Source organism: Panicum virgatum, chromosome 3N, assembly GCF_016808335.1.
Source record: "Panicum virgatum strain AP13 chromosome 3N, P.virgatum_v5, whole genome shotgun sequence".
Taxonomy (NCBI): Eukaryota; Viridiplantae; Streptophyta; class Magnoliopsida; order Poales; family Poaceae; genus Panicum; species Panicum virgatum.
In genome coordinates, this window is record NC_053147.1 from 23,634,290 (window position 1) to 23,650,338 (window position 16,049).

At 51.8% G+C, this 16,049-nt stretch overlaps 1 protein-coding gene across 1 annotated transcript; it reads left to right on the forward strand.

Moving 5' to 3' along the window:
- The first annotated feature begins 7,015 nt into the window (after positions 1-7,015).
- On the forward strand, positions 7,016-8,482 carry LOC120667440 (probable membrane-associated kinase regulator 4). Its single transcript, XM_039947511.1, has one exon. The coding sequence runs from the start codon at positions 7,239-7,241 to the stop codon at positions 8,346-8,348; it is 1,110 nt and encodes a 369-aa protein (XP_039803445.1). The 5' UTR covers positions 7,016-7,238; the 3' UTR covers positions 8,349-8,482.
- Positions 8,483-16,049: the final 7,567 nt, after the last annotated feature.

The following is a 16,049-nucleotide window of genomic DNA, read 5'->3' on the forward strand; positions in this document are numbered from 1 at the left end:
TGTATATACGTGTGACTTGATCCTGGCACGTATATGATTGCTCGGTTTATCTTCTTTTATAAACCGGGTGTTACAAAAATCGACAACGGATTAAAACTTAAACTCACCACAGAAACGTACCCCGCCTCGGGGCGCATCATGATCTCCCAAAGATCATCTGGGTTGTCGGGGAACTCCGCCACCGCACTCTTCGCTCTACGGGCAGCGACGTCGTGGGGGAGCAGCACGTTCGACGTCCTCGAGCCCGCGTACGAGGCCTCGGGGGTGAGGTCAAAGATTGGCAGGTTCCTCTCCGTGAGAGGAATCACCCTCTACCGATGAAAATTTGCGATGACGGCAGCCGCCGTCAGTCCCTTCCTCGCCAGGCGCTGCTGTGAGTTGGTTAGCACTTCGAGCTTGGCTTGCTTGCTCTAGGGTGACACCCCCCAGCCCCACTTCTCCGGCCTCTCCCAGAGCACCTTGTTGGTGAACGCCGGGAGCCGCCCGACGTCGTTGCATAGGTAAAACCACCCTCGGGTCCAGCCGGCGTTGTTCGTAGTCATCCTCCAGGGGATGTACAGATCCGACCTGTTTGTGCGCAAATGGAGCATAAGGCCGCTAGCGCGAGCGTACCTCTTCGGCTGGCCCCGCTGAAAGCATCTAGGCCCCTAATTCGAGTTTTGGTAATTAATGACAACGGTTTGTGGATTAACGATTTCATTTGAGATAATGAGTATAGGTTGATCCACGGATGAAAGAGATTCGGTTGTGTACGTATGGAATTTTGGAGATGATGAGCAAAGCTCGGGCTCAAGGCAAAGGTATAAAATAGGGCCTTTGTATTTTACCGGTCACAAGGCGTTTAGTGGTTGAAAAGTGACCGGATTTGTTGGATAGTTAGCCGTACTATCAAGAGGGGTTATGAACTCATGCTTGACGGGTCTTTAGTGCCATTTTGCTCAAAATGTCTAGTTGCATGCATGAGGGCTAACGGCGTTTTGAAAAGTTTTGAAATAGACTAAGTTCGAGAGCTCACTGAGTAACGGCGGACAGTCCGCACCTGAGGGGTGGACAGTCCGCGCCCGTTTCCAGAGAGCTTGCAGAGGCTCTGGTGGGCTGGCGGACAGTCCGGCCCAGAGGGGCGGACAGTCCGCGATCGTTCCAGAGAGCTTGCAGAGGCTCTGGTAGGCTGGCGGACAGTCCGGCCCAGGTGGGCGGACGGTCCGCTACTGTATTTCTTTTTTGTACCAGAAAGGGTGTCTCTCTGGTGTGGGCTTCAAAGTTGAACGGCAGACAGTCCGGCCATGGTGCGCGGACGGTCCGCCGGCTAATTTCAAATTTGTACCAGAGACGTTGTTTCTCTGGTTTGGGCTGAAAAGTTAAACTGCGGACGGTCCGCTCCTGAGGCGCGGACGGTCCGCAGGCTAATCTCAAAGTTGTTCCAGAGACGATGTTAGTCTCTGGTGGGTTGGAACTCTTAACTGCGGACGGTCCGCCACTGGTGCGCGGACGGTCCGCCAGGGCTTAACGGCTAGTTCTGACATGCATTAAATGCACTCTGACTCACTGGTTTATAACGGCGGACAGTCCGGTTTTTGAACCGCGGACGGTCCGCGACTTCGCAGAAAAGAGTGTAACGGCTAGTTTTTGGAGGGATGTCTATATATACCCAATGCCCGGCCATTGGGTGACTCTCTTGGCCATTTGGATTGCATTCTTGACACATTAGAGCTAAGGCATCCCTCTCTCACACACACTTGCTTAGAGATTGCATTTTTAAGAGTGTGAGAGCTTCCTAGTGCATTGCATCAAGAGTTTGAGCTTTGTGGCATTAGGGAAACTTCAAGCAAGCGTCATCAACTTGTTACTCTTGGGAGTTGCCGCTCCCTAGACGGCTTGGAGAAGTGGATTTCGTGGAGCACCTCCAAGGAGATTGTTGAGGAGCCCCGATTTCGGTTGTGAGAGGTCTTGTGCTCACCTCACCAGAGTGGTGAAGAGCAACTCTAGTGGAATCGAGGTGTGGAGCGGTTCCTTGATTCAAGCCGGCTCAAGATCAAGAGGTTCTTGATAGAGGAGCGGTTGATTCTTGGAATCCACCTCAACGTGGATTAGGGGTGACCGGCAAGTCATCGACACCACGGGATATATTCTTGTGTCAAGCTCGGTTACTACTCTTGCTCTCTTTTATTCTTGTCTTTACTTTGAGCAATTTACTTTACTAGAGCTTGATTTGTGTCTTGTCACCCTAGGTTGCAAACCCATCTAGAGATAGTAATAGCATGACATAGGGCTTTCCTTTGTTACTAATTAAATTTCTCTAGTGTTATTGGTTTTAGATTTTAAACCGCCTATTCACCCCCCCTCTAGTCGGTGTTCTTGATCCTACACCCGCGCATTCTCGATGTAGAGCTCGCCGCGGAATAGATGGATCCACAGATCCCAGTGCGCTTCGATCCCCAGGTAACCCTCGCAGTGGGCGACGAAGACCGCCGCCTGCGAGATGGAGTTGGGGCCGAAGTTGTGCAACTCCACCCCGTAGTAGTTGCACAGCGCTCGCATGAATCTGCCGATGGGGACGCCAAATCCCTGCTCGTGGAGCCGCACAAGGCTCACGATGTAGCCGTCGGGGGGATTCGGCTCGGTCTCCTCCGGCCGCAGGGGGGATCCACACCGGCCGCTCCGAGTTGGTGTTCAACGGCAAGAGCATGTCGTTGACCAACTGCTCCAAGGCCGTCACGGTGGCGGTGGACTTCCCCCACGGCAACGGCTCCTCGGTCCTCGACATAGCTTCAAGTTGGGCGGAGAACGCGAAAGGCTAGCTCGAGCAAAGGCTAAGGTGCGCTCTCGCTCTCTCCTTCTTCTTCCTCCTCTCGCTCTCGGCTCTGGGCTTTGGATGCAGGGGAGGCGGAGAAGGTAGGGGAGAGGAAGGCAAGATGGCCAGGTGAGCCCGAACGATCCCCCTTCCCCGCTTTTATCCATCAAGATAGGTGGATTCGCTGCCGCAACCCGAATCCACCGCATTGAATGCAGTAGATTTTGCTGTCGCTGACAGCTAGGCCCCACGACCGCGGAGTCCCCCACGCGCGCACCCAACAATAATTACGGCATAGTAACCGACGGGCGTGGCGGGACAGTAGCACCGTCCCATCCCCCAGCCGCCGCCCACGCCTCTCCGACTACCCAAGGCAGCCGCCTGAAAAGGGTGCGCCCGCACAGCCCGCGCGTACTAGGCCACGTCGTCCACAACTAGCGGGAGACCCGCGCGCATGACCGGCGACTCCACGCCGTTTAAACGAACCGTTACGGAATATTCCCTCCAGGGATATCGTACCGTCGAAGGAAGTCAATTTCGAGGCCTTACTGATCAGGGGTTCGAAGCCTGGCCCATTGAGGGTTCGACAGGTGCCCCAGATCACCAGAGTCAGGGACTGCACAGATGTGCCGTACAAGCTACCCTCGAATGCAGAGTTCGAGATATCCGACGTAGTGTTCAAGGCCAGTCGAGGGTGCCTAGCAGGCGATCCCATCGAGGGGGAGCACCGAGCCCTCGGACCCTATAGAATGGGTCCGAGCCCCGCCTAGCGAACCTTTGCGAGCGCTTTATATGACGTGTCCATGGACCATAAGCCGACCCTTACCGAATGGGGCACGGACGTCCACTTGAACCACCCGATAACAGCTCACTGAAGCAGCCATAGCTCGCGGCCCGGGCATGGGTAGCATGGTGCGCTTCACCCCTCCTCCCTGCGGAAGGGCGACAAGGGTCGTAATAAAAGTCGAGGGTCCCCTGAATGTCTTCACGTAGGCCAGGGCTCGGGGGCTCCTCGCACGCCGCGTCTCAGGTCGCACCCTCGAATGAATCGGCAACCGTCGATTGTGGAGTTCCACATGTTTAACCAAACCCCCCGCACTCAACACGCGTAGGCCAGATGGTTCAACAGAATCACGGGTCGCTGCCCCAGCACGAAAACACCGAAGCCGGCTGAAAGGAACGTCGAGGCCGGCTGAGAATGAAGATGGGCAGTCACCCCAATTAATCAACCATGCAGGGCGACACATATAGCCCTTGGACTAGTGCAAGCACTCCTTCAAGGCCTCGGGGGCTACACCCGCGGGTGCGCTGACGCGCCCCCACGGAGGAACCTCACACATTCGGGGATCAAAATCCTTTTCAGACCAGCTCAAACGCCCCCATCGGCGCGTTGGCGACGCCCCCAGCGGCAACACCATGGTGCTCGAGGCGACTATGATCTGCATAGACAACTCGGAGTGGCCTCCTCACTGGTTCTCCAACGACGAACCTCGCCCTCGGGTCAATCTCCTCCAACAACGCTCTCCGGGACACCGTCACACCCCGGGCAAACAAAGACCCCCACGGTCAACACCCGAGTCACGCCCTCGAGAGGTCAAGCCTCTACTGGGCTGATGCTCATCCCTACAAAGGCTTGGGGGCTACAGTCGGGTACCATGATTAGGGGCACCCTAACCAGGGGACTAAATCACCCTTAAAACGTAAAACACGGCCCACGAAGGCCTACGGCCTCCCTCCGATCCAAAGGAAAGGAAAGGACTCAAAGAAGCCCAATCCAGGGCCCAAAGACGCAGTGCGGCCCATCCAAACCTCCACAAATCTACGGAACAATCTCCGCTTCGCTCGAGGGCTCCCCGCCGAGACCCTCGACAGGCGCCCCGCGTCTCCACCTCGCTCGAGGCCACCCCTCGACAGAAAGGACAAAATGGCCAACCGCTCGCACGTCCGCCATACGGGAGCATTAAATGCCAACCACTCCGCCGCAGCACCCGGATCAGACGGCGTCAGGCCGCCACTCCGCACAGCAACAACACCCGCAGTACCATTCGCCAATCCGGTCACTGCTCCTCGGCGCTGTGGCTACACTGTGGGAACCTGCGACGTGCTGTGCGGACGTGCTCGCCGCTGGTCCCTCTACTGTGCTGCCTACTCCTCGTACTTTCCTCACTGCAGGACCCTCGGACGGTATGGGCGCGACCCCCGGGTGCGGCCCGAGCTTTGAACAGATCAAGACCCCGACCTGCAGGACCCTCGGAACGCTGCCACGCCACGCCTGGAGGACGTACCCTCTACAGGAGCCACCATGCCGCCCGCTGGTGCTGCCAGGATATCGGCGCGGTCTCCGTAGGACCAAGGACAACGCCCAGGACGGCCGCCACGCCCGGCACCTCACTTTCCAGTGGAACACAATGTACTTTCCACAGTAGCCCGCCACTGCACGCCCCCAATTCGGGGAAGAACGACTGTGGCACCACTGTTGCAAAACATAGATTAAGTAGGCTCATTAGATTCGTCTCGCGATTTACAGTCCATTCATGATTTTTTTTTTGTAAATAGACTTAATTTAGTACTCCATACATGTGTCCAAACACTCGATGTGATGTTTTTTTTTGTGTTTACGGGGTTTACGGATTATGATCTAAATAGGGCCTAGGTTGCTAGCCACTGGGATTGGGACAGTACGTTGTCTGCAGAAACTCATGGCCCTTCGATTTGCTGATCCTATCCTACTTGACATTGGCCGTGTTTAGATCCGTTGCAAAAATTTTTTGTAAATGAATCTTACTAATTTGAAGTACTAAATGAAATCTATTTATAAAACTTTTTGCACAGATGGCTTGTAAATCGCGAGACGAATCTAATGATGCTAATTAATCCATGATTAATCAATAATTAGTGGATGGTTACTGTAGTATTACTGTTGCAAATCATGGATTAAGTAGGGTCATTAGATTCGTCTCGCGATTTACAGCCCATCCATGCAAAAAGTTTTGTAAATAGACTTCATTTAGTATTCCATGCATGTGTCGAAATATTCGATGTGATGTTTTTTTTTGCGTTTACGGGGTTTATTGGGTCTTATCTAAACAGTGCCATAGAGACAAGAGAGAACTAAATTACCATGCAGTATGGGGGGTAACGAAGCTAAAGAGACAAGAGAGAACTAGCGGCAGCGATGTACGGTCCTGCTGCAATTGTCATCGGCGCTCGGTTTTGATCCGAAAGTCAGTCATATAGTCTCACCTTTGCATTCATTTATCTCGTGGAGCTGGATTTCCATCTTGAGCCAGTCTTAATGGAGTTTGACGAAAGATTTCATACCATTAAATATTATTAATTTTACTGACATGTTAAGGAGATAGAAAACTAGAGTTTCATGAGATGTGAGGAGAGTTTCATTTTCATCACTATAAAACTCATCTGATAAATTATCTAATTCCCGATCTAGATAACGTGCACTAAGACTGGCTTTATTAATCCGTGCTGCCAGCCCTTGATCACAATACCTGCTCATCTGATAAATCTAGACCCTACTACAGTGAATAGTGAATCCTGAGCGGCCGCACTGCACTGCTCATTGATGAGCGAGTGATGGCGCCTTCACACACTTCAACGGACTAGCGCGGCGCCGTGGACAAACGCGCACGCCTACGAGGTCTGGTGGTCTCTGTAGCGTGCCACTGCTCGTCTTCTGCCCCTCGCTCCGTGCTCTCTGCTCCCGTCCCACGATCGGAGCCGCGGCCCAGCCCATTTCGAATTCGAAAAAAAACTGGCCGTAGCATCAGCAATTTTAGCGTAGCATCCAAAGATTTGGGCACATTTTAGTCGGGAACATGCGTGTACAGCAACCCAAGGGATGGGGATCCCAGTACACAGATCCTGCGTATCGTCCGTACCTGCTCGTTACTCCAAGCGATCATTGCCAAAAATTGCACAGTACCCCGAGTGATCCAATAGTGACATTTTTCTACTACCCAGCACCAGTAGGCAGCAGCGCATAGTTGGCGCCTGTCCGATAGGAAGTGGCACGAGCGAGGCAGCAATGGAAAGACGAGACGCATGCACACCCTGCACTTCCACAGAGAACGAGAGGGAAGGCCGTTCAAAAAAGCAAAAGGGCACGGCACACACCCCCTAATCAGCAGTAGTCGCGCAGGGCAGCCGGGCACCAAAGCCGGGTTTCCTTCAGAAAAGAAGGCGCCAAAGCCAGGGATGGAGCAATGATATGGAGGGACAGCGACGGCCGGGCAGTGGCTGCCGCCGCGAACAAGAAGCAGATCATGCGGGAGATGGTAGGGCCCCTGGAAAGCACGAGGCCGTGCAGCGAGCCCGCCGGTTTATAAACCCCCCCTCCGTCGATTCGTCAGCCATTTTTGTTCGGCTCTGAAGAATCGTCGCACAGGCAGGCTCCGGTTCCGGTGACAGGCCAAGAAACACGAGCGATACGATGGAGGGGAGGCGAGAGGAGGGGGACGGCGAGGCGCTGCGGGAGGAGGAAGGGGAGGAGGATTACATCGACATGGACCTGAGCTCGGCGCCCGCGGCGCGGGAGTTCGAGTTCATGTCGGCGCCGCTGGACCGGTGGGGGGAGCCGCTGGCGTCGCCGGCGGACGAGCTCTTCTACAAGGGGAAGCTGCTGCCGCTGCACCTCCCGCCGCGCATCCAGATGGTGGAGGAGCTCCTCGACGGCCGCGACGGCGGCCGCTCCAGGGGCGGCGCCAGGGAGGCCCTCGGCGGATTCAGCACCGCGCCCGCGACGCCGTACGAGTCGTGCAACGCGTCGCCGGCCAACTCGTGCTACGTCAGCGGGGAGCTCAACGTCGAGGAGTACTTCCAGGAGTACGCGGCCGGCCTGGCGGGCGCCGCGGCGGCGGCGGCCGCCGGGGAGAGGAAGCCGTGGTCCAGGAAGCTCAAGTTCATGCGGCAGCTCAACCTCGGCCTCAAGCTCAAGGCGTCCAAGGCCTACCTCAAGACGATATTCGCAGCCAAGGCGGGGAGCCAGGATGACAGGAGCGTTCCTGGGGCGGCGAGGGGAGTCCAGGAGCTCGCCCACGGCCATGGCCACCTCAGGCCGTGGAGGAAGAACCCGTTCGGCCAGGTCAGAAGCAGCGGGTGCATCGCCTCGCACAGCGCCGGCGCCGGCGGTGGCAGCGGCCGTGCTACACCCACGGCAGAGCGGCTCAAGGAACGCGAGCACGGCCACAGGAGGTCCTTCTCCAGCGTCATCGTCCGGTACTCATCATCGAACAAGATGTCCCCCGCCCCCGCGCTGTCGTCGTCGTCGTCATCGTGCTCCTCGTCGTCGAGCTCGTCGGTCCGGACCTCCAGCGAGTCCGATGACGGCGCCGGGCCGGCGCTGAGGAGGAGCAGCAGCGCGAGCTCGGAGGTGGAGAACCCGATCCAGGGGCTCATCGCCTACTGCAAGAAGTCCCAGCAGCTGGCCTCGGTCAGGAAGAGCGCCAGCGACGCCGGGTTCCGGTTCCTCTCGTCGGCGGCGTCCAAGATCGCCGCGGAGTCCGACGGCCTCGACGAGCGGGTCGAGATTTGCAGAGGATGATAGCGCCATAAATCCTGATGATTGTACAATGATGCAACGTGTCCTGAAAATTTTGTGAATACTGAAACTTCTGCTGTTGGCCACCCTGTGTCATGATGATCTTGTTCAAATGAATGACATCTGAACTTTGAGCATTGGCTGTTTTCAGTACATTATCATTGTCTTAGCCATGTGTGTAGGTAGAGTAATTCCTTTACTTGCATATACAGTTTATTACCGAAGAACCGTAGAATTTTCGACATATTTTCTAGTAGATGTCAATAGCAGAGTCCTACTGCAATTACATCACTGAAGAATTGTCTATGATAAGTACTGATAGACCAGTATTCTCGAAAAAGAAAAGTGCTACTGGATGCAGAGTATAAAATGAGAGAATAAAACCCACTTGAAGTCAAAGTCATGATTTGGTAAAGGGAACAAATCTCATTCTTCTTAACTGAGAAGGCACTCAGGCCTCAGGCGAACACAGATGTGGAAATGACGTTATTCAGTCCGGTCAGCTTGCTTTGCTTGCTTCTGAACTCTAGGAACTCAAAGTAAAGCCAAGCGGCGAGAGCAAGAAGATGAACTAAAGCAAGACAATCAAAGCTGTTTGACAAGACATGAAGATAAACATCTAGCAGCTTTACAAAACTCTACGATATTATCTCCCATTTGTCTTTCAAAGATATAAGCCATCTAACATTTTCACATAGTGCCCTGCATTACTGCATAGCCTGATAAACTGATTCACCATAACGTTGACCTGCAGATAATCGGTTCTGTAACATTTGTTTGGATGTACATACTAATCTGATCTTCATCCAATCTACAATCTTTTGTTTCTTATACTACCATGTGTATCATAGCAAACTAAAATACAAGAACTGGGCCCTTCTCTTTCTTTTTAGTTTTAGGAGCATCGAGTTTCAGTGGCCGACACCCAAAACTTGCAAGCTAAAAAGGGTTCAATTTCCAATATACCACACATTCGTATGCATTGCTTCACACTACCAGCACAATGTCTTCCTTTGAAGCTACGGATGATCTGAAAACAAGCAAGAATCGGTTCTGTTGAGGGAGTTTCTTTTTCCAAACAAAAGTTAAAAAGAGGAAAACAAGGCAATGTGGGGGAAACAATGGAGGCAGTGTTGGGGGTCACCTTCTCGGATAGCGGAGGTTGCCCGAAGCTACACAACGGGAGCCGAAGGTCCTGGTGACCGAAGGTCCTGGTGACCGAAGATCCCGAAGGTCGCTTAAGAACGAAGGTTACCCTTTGTCCCGAAGGTCGCTGAAGAACGGAGGTTACCCTCTGTACCGAAGGTCGGAGGACGTGACCGAAGGTGACCCCGTCAGCCGAAGGTCCCCGGAAGACACCGAAGGTCCAAGAAGGCAAACGGAGGTCAACCGCTGACCCGAAGGTTGACTCAAAGCTTCGGAGTAGCGTCTCGGTTACGAATCGGATAGGGTAGACAATTTGTACACTCCAACCTGTATGAAATGATCTACGGCCCGGGATATTCGCAGAATATTTTGGGCAGGTAGGTGCATCATGGTCATTATGTAACAAAGGTTAGGGGTATAAATACCCCCTAACCAACCTGTACTCAACACATGTATTCATGAGGGCGAAACTCTGCTACTTTGCTCAGTGCCACCTTCGTGTATGCATTTTGCTTGGGTTGTAAAGAAGCGGAGAACCCAACAGTGGTGCCCACCGTGTTCCTAGCTCGTAAACCAACCCTCGATGGCACAAACGAAGAGGAAAGCCATAGACCCACCCGTGGGCGATGCCCAAAATGATTCCCGAACCTCTCAGGAAGACCTTTCCACACATCCCCCAGCAAATGACAACCAACCACCCAACGGAATTCCCGAAGGTACACATCCCTCGGGGTCCAACCAAGATGAGCTCACCGCCCTGAGCCTCCAGCTCCAGGCCTTGGAAAAGCAGAAAGATATCCTCGCCAAACAGTTGGCTGTTCAACAAAACGCTCTGAACCGAGCAAACCAATTGGCCGAAGCCAAGAGCAAAGTAGCAGCCATGCAATCAGAAATTGACAGAATGCAGCAAGAATGCGCGAGTACTCATACCAATCATGAACAGCAACCTCCATTAGGGCCCCATCAGAACGAGATCCACAACATCCGAACCAACTATACCCTCCAAGACCATTACGTCCCACCTTCGGCTGGCAAATATGACCCCAACTCGCCACTCTCTGCATCCTTGCAGCATACTCCATGGCCACTGGGCTACAAGCCAACGCAGCTTCCCAGATACAACGGCTCGGAAGACCCAACTCAATTCATCATGGCCTACGAAGCTACCATAGCTTCGGCTGGCGGCGATGGCCCTATCATGGCAAAATCCTTCATCATGGCCTGCGAAGATCCAGTAGCAAACTGGTACTCTCACCAACCCTCGGGCTCCATTACAAGCTGGCCTCAGCTAAAGGCGAGGCTCAGACAAGACTTCCAAGGCTTCGGGCGCCTCGACTCAAACACCATAGAAAATTTTTAGTGTCTCCAAGGAGACAAAGAACCCCCTCTATGATTACTTCAGGAGGTTCGTCCAAAAGAAAGCTTTGATTCTAAATTTCCCGGAAAAAGACGCAATTAACAAGTGCATCGCTGGCTTACTACCCGGACAGCTAGCCTCGCATCTGTCTAGGGAGCCACCAAGAACACTCAGCGACCTGTATGCTGAAGCAGAAAAATACGCTAGGTCAGACGCAGACCACAGATGGAGGGTCGAGCAGTGAAGGATAATGAGGCAAGCTGAGAAAAACAACTAGAACTATCAGAACAAAAACCCACAATTCGTGTTCCCTGTGGAACCTTCGCAAGAAACCATCCCTGATCAAGAACAGGACCCATTCATGACCCCCCAAACAAATCCCCCGAAGGCCAGCACAACAACCAGGGCCGTAATCATTCATGGCATAAGGGCCGAGGCCGTGGTCGCGGTCGCGGAAAAGGTTGTGGACCTTCGAATGGACCGAAAAAGTTTTTCTGCCATTTCCACGGCAATGAGTCGGACCATACAACCAACTTCTGCCTAGAGAAAAAAAGAACACTTGAGCGAATGGAAGAAGAGAAAAAAAGCCAAACTGGTCAGCCACACTTCGTGGTCAGGACCTTCGGCACCACCGTTCCCATCAACACCTGCATTATACAATCCAACCTTCCAACCCACACCGGACTTCACCTACAACCCATACCCAAACAACTGGCCCCCTCAGCCACCAGCTTACCCCAAGCTACTATCCCTACCTCCGGCTCCGAGCCAGCAGCAGGCTCAGGAAGAGCTACCTCCGCCCCCTCCAGGCCCACCCCCAAAGCAAGAGCCACAAGGCTCCCAAGCCTCGCAGACATCTGCGCTACCATCCTTCGGCATGATCATGCCCATATCCGGAGGTTCCACCCTAGATTTCCAAAACAAAAGGCAGTGCAAGGACTACTTCAGACAAGTCCACAACATCCTAGTTGATGGCCCGGCAAAGAAGACACCTTGGTCTCACATGGCGATAACCTTTTCAGAGGAGGACATGAGCCTCAACAGCTACCCACACACCGATGCAATGGTCATCGAAGCCAACATCCAAGGTTGGACCATCGGAAAAATACTAGTCGATATAGGCAGCTCTGCCGACATAATTTTCTCAAGTACCTTCGACAGAATGAACATTGATAGAAACCTCCTCCAGCCAGCTGAAATCCCCCAGATCGGGTTCGGTGGAAAAAGGGTCGAGGCCCTTGGAAAAATCTCATTGCTAGTCTCCTTTGGTGACACTTCCAACCCAAGAATAGAACACATCACCTTCGATGTGGTCGAAATGAACTACCCCTATCTCGCCATCTTTGGCCGGCGACTCATCAACAAATTCGAAACAGTCATGCATCAACTTTACCTCTGCATGAAAATGCCAGCATCAAGAGGCATCATCTCTGTACGTGGTAATTAGCAGCTCGCCAGAGACATAGAGCGAGGGGTAGCTCCGGGGCAAAGAAACGTACATGCCCTTGAAGCTCAAAAGCTCAGCAAAGAGAAAGTAACCTTCGAAGAAGGGTGCGAGGTCAAAAGAGTACCCCTTGACAAGCATCTCCCGGATAAGGTCATAACGATAAGTGCAACACTATCCGAAGAAGAAGAAAAAGAACTACTTGACTTCCTGAACAAAAACAAAGACGTATTCGCATGGTCAGCTGGTGACCTTCGTGGAGTCAGCAGAGACATAGTTGAGCATCGTCTTGACATCAGACCCGATGTCAAGCCAAAAAACCAAAAACCCCGAAAAATGTCCGATGAAAAGGTTGCCTCTGTCAAAGCGGAGGTACAACGCTTGCTGGACGCAAAGGTTATCCGCGAAGTTAAGTACCCAACCTGGCTCGCCAACACAGTGCCTGTTAAGAAGAAAAACGGCAAATGGAGAATGTGCATAGACTTCACAGATCTAAACAAAGCTTGCCCGAAAGATGATTCCCCCCTACCACGAATTGACAAAATCATTGATGATGCTGCAAACAGCCAGCTGATGTCACTCTTGGGCTGCTTCTCTGGGTATCACCAGATTTGGATGAGATCGGAAGACGAGGAGAAAATGAGTTTTATAACCCCCTTCAGCACTTACTGCTTCGTAAGAATGCCCGAAGGTCTCAAAAATGCCGGCCAGTCAATTTCAAGAATGACCTCCAAAGTTCTAGAGCCACAGTTGAAAAGAAATATCCTAGCCTATGTCGACGACATCATCGTCATCAGCGCAGCACGACAAGATCACATATTAGATCTGGCAGAAACCTTCGCAAACCTTCGAAAAGCAAACCTGAGTCTTAATCCCGAAAAATGTATTTTTGGGGTTCACAAGGGGAAGGTCCTAGGATGCCTGGTCTCAACCAAAGGCATCGAGGCCAACCCAGACAAAATTGCAGCCCTCTGCAACATGGAAGAGCCAAAGTCAATAAGGGACGTGCAAAAACTCACGGGCAGAATCGCCGCCCTAAATAGATTTTTCCCACGATCGGCAGACCGAAGCTTACCATTCTTTATGGTCCTCCGAAGCTACCAGAAATTCGAATGGGGCGAGCAGCAAAGGGAAGCCTTCAAGTCCCTCAAAGAATACCTCCAGAACATGACAAAACTAACTTCCCCAGACCCAAAGGAGACACTCCTGTTATACACTTCCGCCTCTCCAAAAGTTGTTAGCACTGCACTAGTTGTCGAAAGAAACACAGACGGCAACCGCAGGCAATACCTAGTTTACTTCGCATCCGAAACTCTTGCTGGGTCAAAGTTGCACTACTCAGAACTCGAAAAGATAGCCTATGCAGTCATCATGGTCTCTCGCAAGCTTTGCCACTACTTCGAAGCACACCGAATCGTAGCCATCTCTGATAAACCTCTACACGACCTATTACATAATTGAGAAGCTTCGCCAAGAATAGCCAAATGGGATTCAGAACTGTCCGAACTAGTAGTTGATTTTGAAAAGGGAACAGCAATCAAAACTCAAGTCCAGGCCGACTTCATAGTAGATTGGACATCCCTCGAAGTCCAAGAAGAAGAACCTGTAGAAACCTGAACAATTCATTGTGACGGAGCTTGGTAGAATGAAGGTGTCCGGATCGCAGCAATACTCGAGTCACCTTTGGGAGCGAAAATACGATACGCTGCTCGCCTCAGCTTCGACCAGTCAGCACCATCGACAAACAACACAACCGAATACGAAGCTCTTTTGCTAGGGCTTTGCAAAATGAAGGCACTAGGACATCAAGACTGTGTCATCAAGACATATTCAAAGGTCATAGCAGACCACATAGAAAAAGAATCCAAAGCCAGAAAACCTGAGCTTATCCAGTATTTGGAAGCCGTGAGGGCAATAGAAAAACATTACAGAGGCTTCACAATCATCCACATTCCCTGTGCTCAGAACGACGAAGCTGATAGGCTCGCAAAAGCAACTGCCAGAAAGCAGCAACTCCCACCAGATGTTTTCTATGAGAAAATCTCTACACCTTCGACCAGGCAAAAGAAGGAAAGCAGAATCAATGCGATCTTCAGCGAAGATTGGAGGGCGCCAATAATGGCGTACCTTCGGGGACACTACGAACCCTCTGACAAAGCAGAAGAGAAAAGACTCTCTCAAAGAGCAAGAGGCTATGTCATCTCACAAGGCGAACTATACAAGACAGGGGTAGTAACCCCATGGCTAAAGTGCATCCCAGTCACTCAAGGCATCGAACTCCTAAAAGAGATCCATGCCGGCATCTGCGGATCCCACATAGGCATCAGACCTCTCGCAGCAAAAGCGTTCAAACAGGGTTTCTTCTGGCCATCTGCACTGAAAGACGCAGAGAAAGTAGTCAAAACTTGCTAAGCTTGCCAAAAGTTAAGCCCAAAATCAAGCAAACCTTCGGAACCTCTGCAACTAATAGCCCGTGCTTGGCCCCTCCAACGGTGGGGAATGGACCTTGTAGGACCTCTGCCTACAGCACAAGAAAATTACAAATACGCAGTGGTGGCCGTTGAATACTTCAACAAATGGGTCGAAGCTAAGCCCCTGATAAATATTACCTCTGAAGCAGTTCGAAAATTCTTTTGGCAGAACATCATATGCAGGTTCGGAGTTCCAAAGGAACTCACGGTAGACAACGGCAAACAATTTGATTCACAGCAAATCAAAGAGTTTTGCCGAAGCATAGGAACTAAACTCATGTTCGCTTCAGTCTACCATCCCCAATCTAACGGGGCTGTGGAACGCGCCAATGACGTTATCTTCACAAGAATCAAAAAATGCCTTTTTGACCAGAAAAAGGCAAATGGGTGGATGAACTCCCGAAGGTTGTGTGGTCACACAACACATCTGAAACAAAAACCACCAAATTCATCCCGTTCAGGCTCCTGTACGGCGCCGAGGCTATGAGCCCAGAAGAGCTTAAAAACAAGAGTCTAAGGGCAACCTCTGCACCCGAAGGCAATGAACCTCCGGACGACTCAGACCTGATAGAACTCGACATTTTACAAGCAGCCTCCAATCCAAGTTTTTTTTTTTGAGATCGCCTCCAATCTAAGTAAATACCAGAAAGAAACCACAAAATGGAGGGACAAGAAGGTGGTCAAGAAGAACATCTCCGTGGGAGACTGGGTCCTCAAGCGCAAGCCAAACGCAGAAAACGCAGGAAAAATGGAGCCAAAATGGGACGGCCCATACCTTGTCATCTCCAGCAAAAGGCCTGGGTCATACCACCTGGCCGACTCCGAAGGCAACGAGCTGTCACATTCATGGAATGCTGACAGTCTCAAAAAATACTACATCTAGAAAAATATAAAAAGGGTTGGACTGCGAATCTATAAGCAGGTCCAGACTCGTTAGGAACCTTTTTCATTTCTTTTTTTCGAACCTTAGGGACGTACTCTTTTCCTCACAAAGGGGGCTCCATTCAGGAGGTGAGGTTTTTAACGAGGCGGCCTCTTTGTAAATTTCATCACTATGAATAAAAATGTTTTCCCCTATCTCCGAAGCTCTCGACAGTCGAAGCAACATTAAAGCTGCAAACTTCGACCGTCGCTCGATATAAACCACAAAAACTAAGTCAGCTAGGCTCGCTTCCCTTTCGAGCCCAGCATACTTATCCAAAGAAGCTCAGACCTTCGCTTCTAATGGCAAGGGGCTTCCGACCAAATGTCGAAGCCAAAACACATTCGCCCTAAAAACTAAAGTG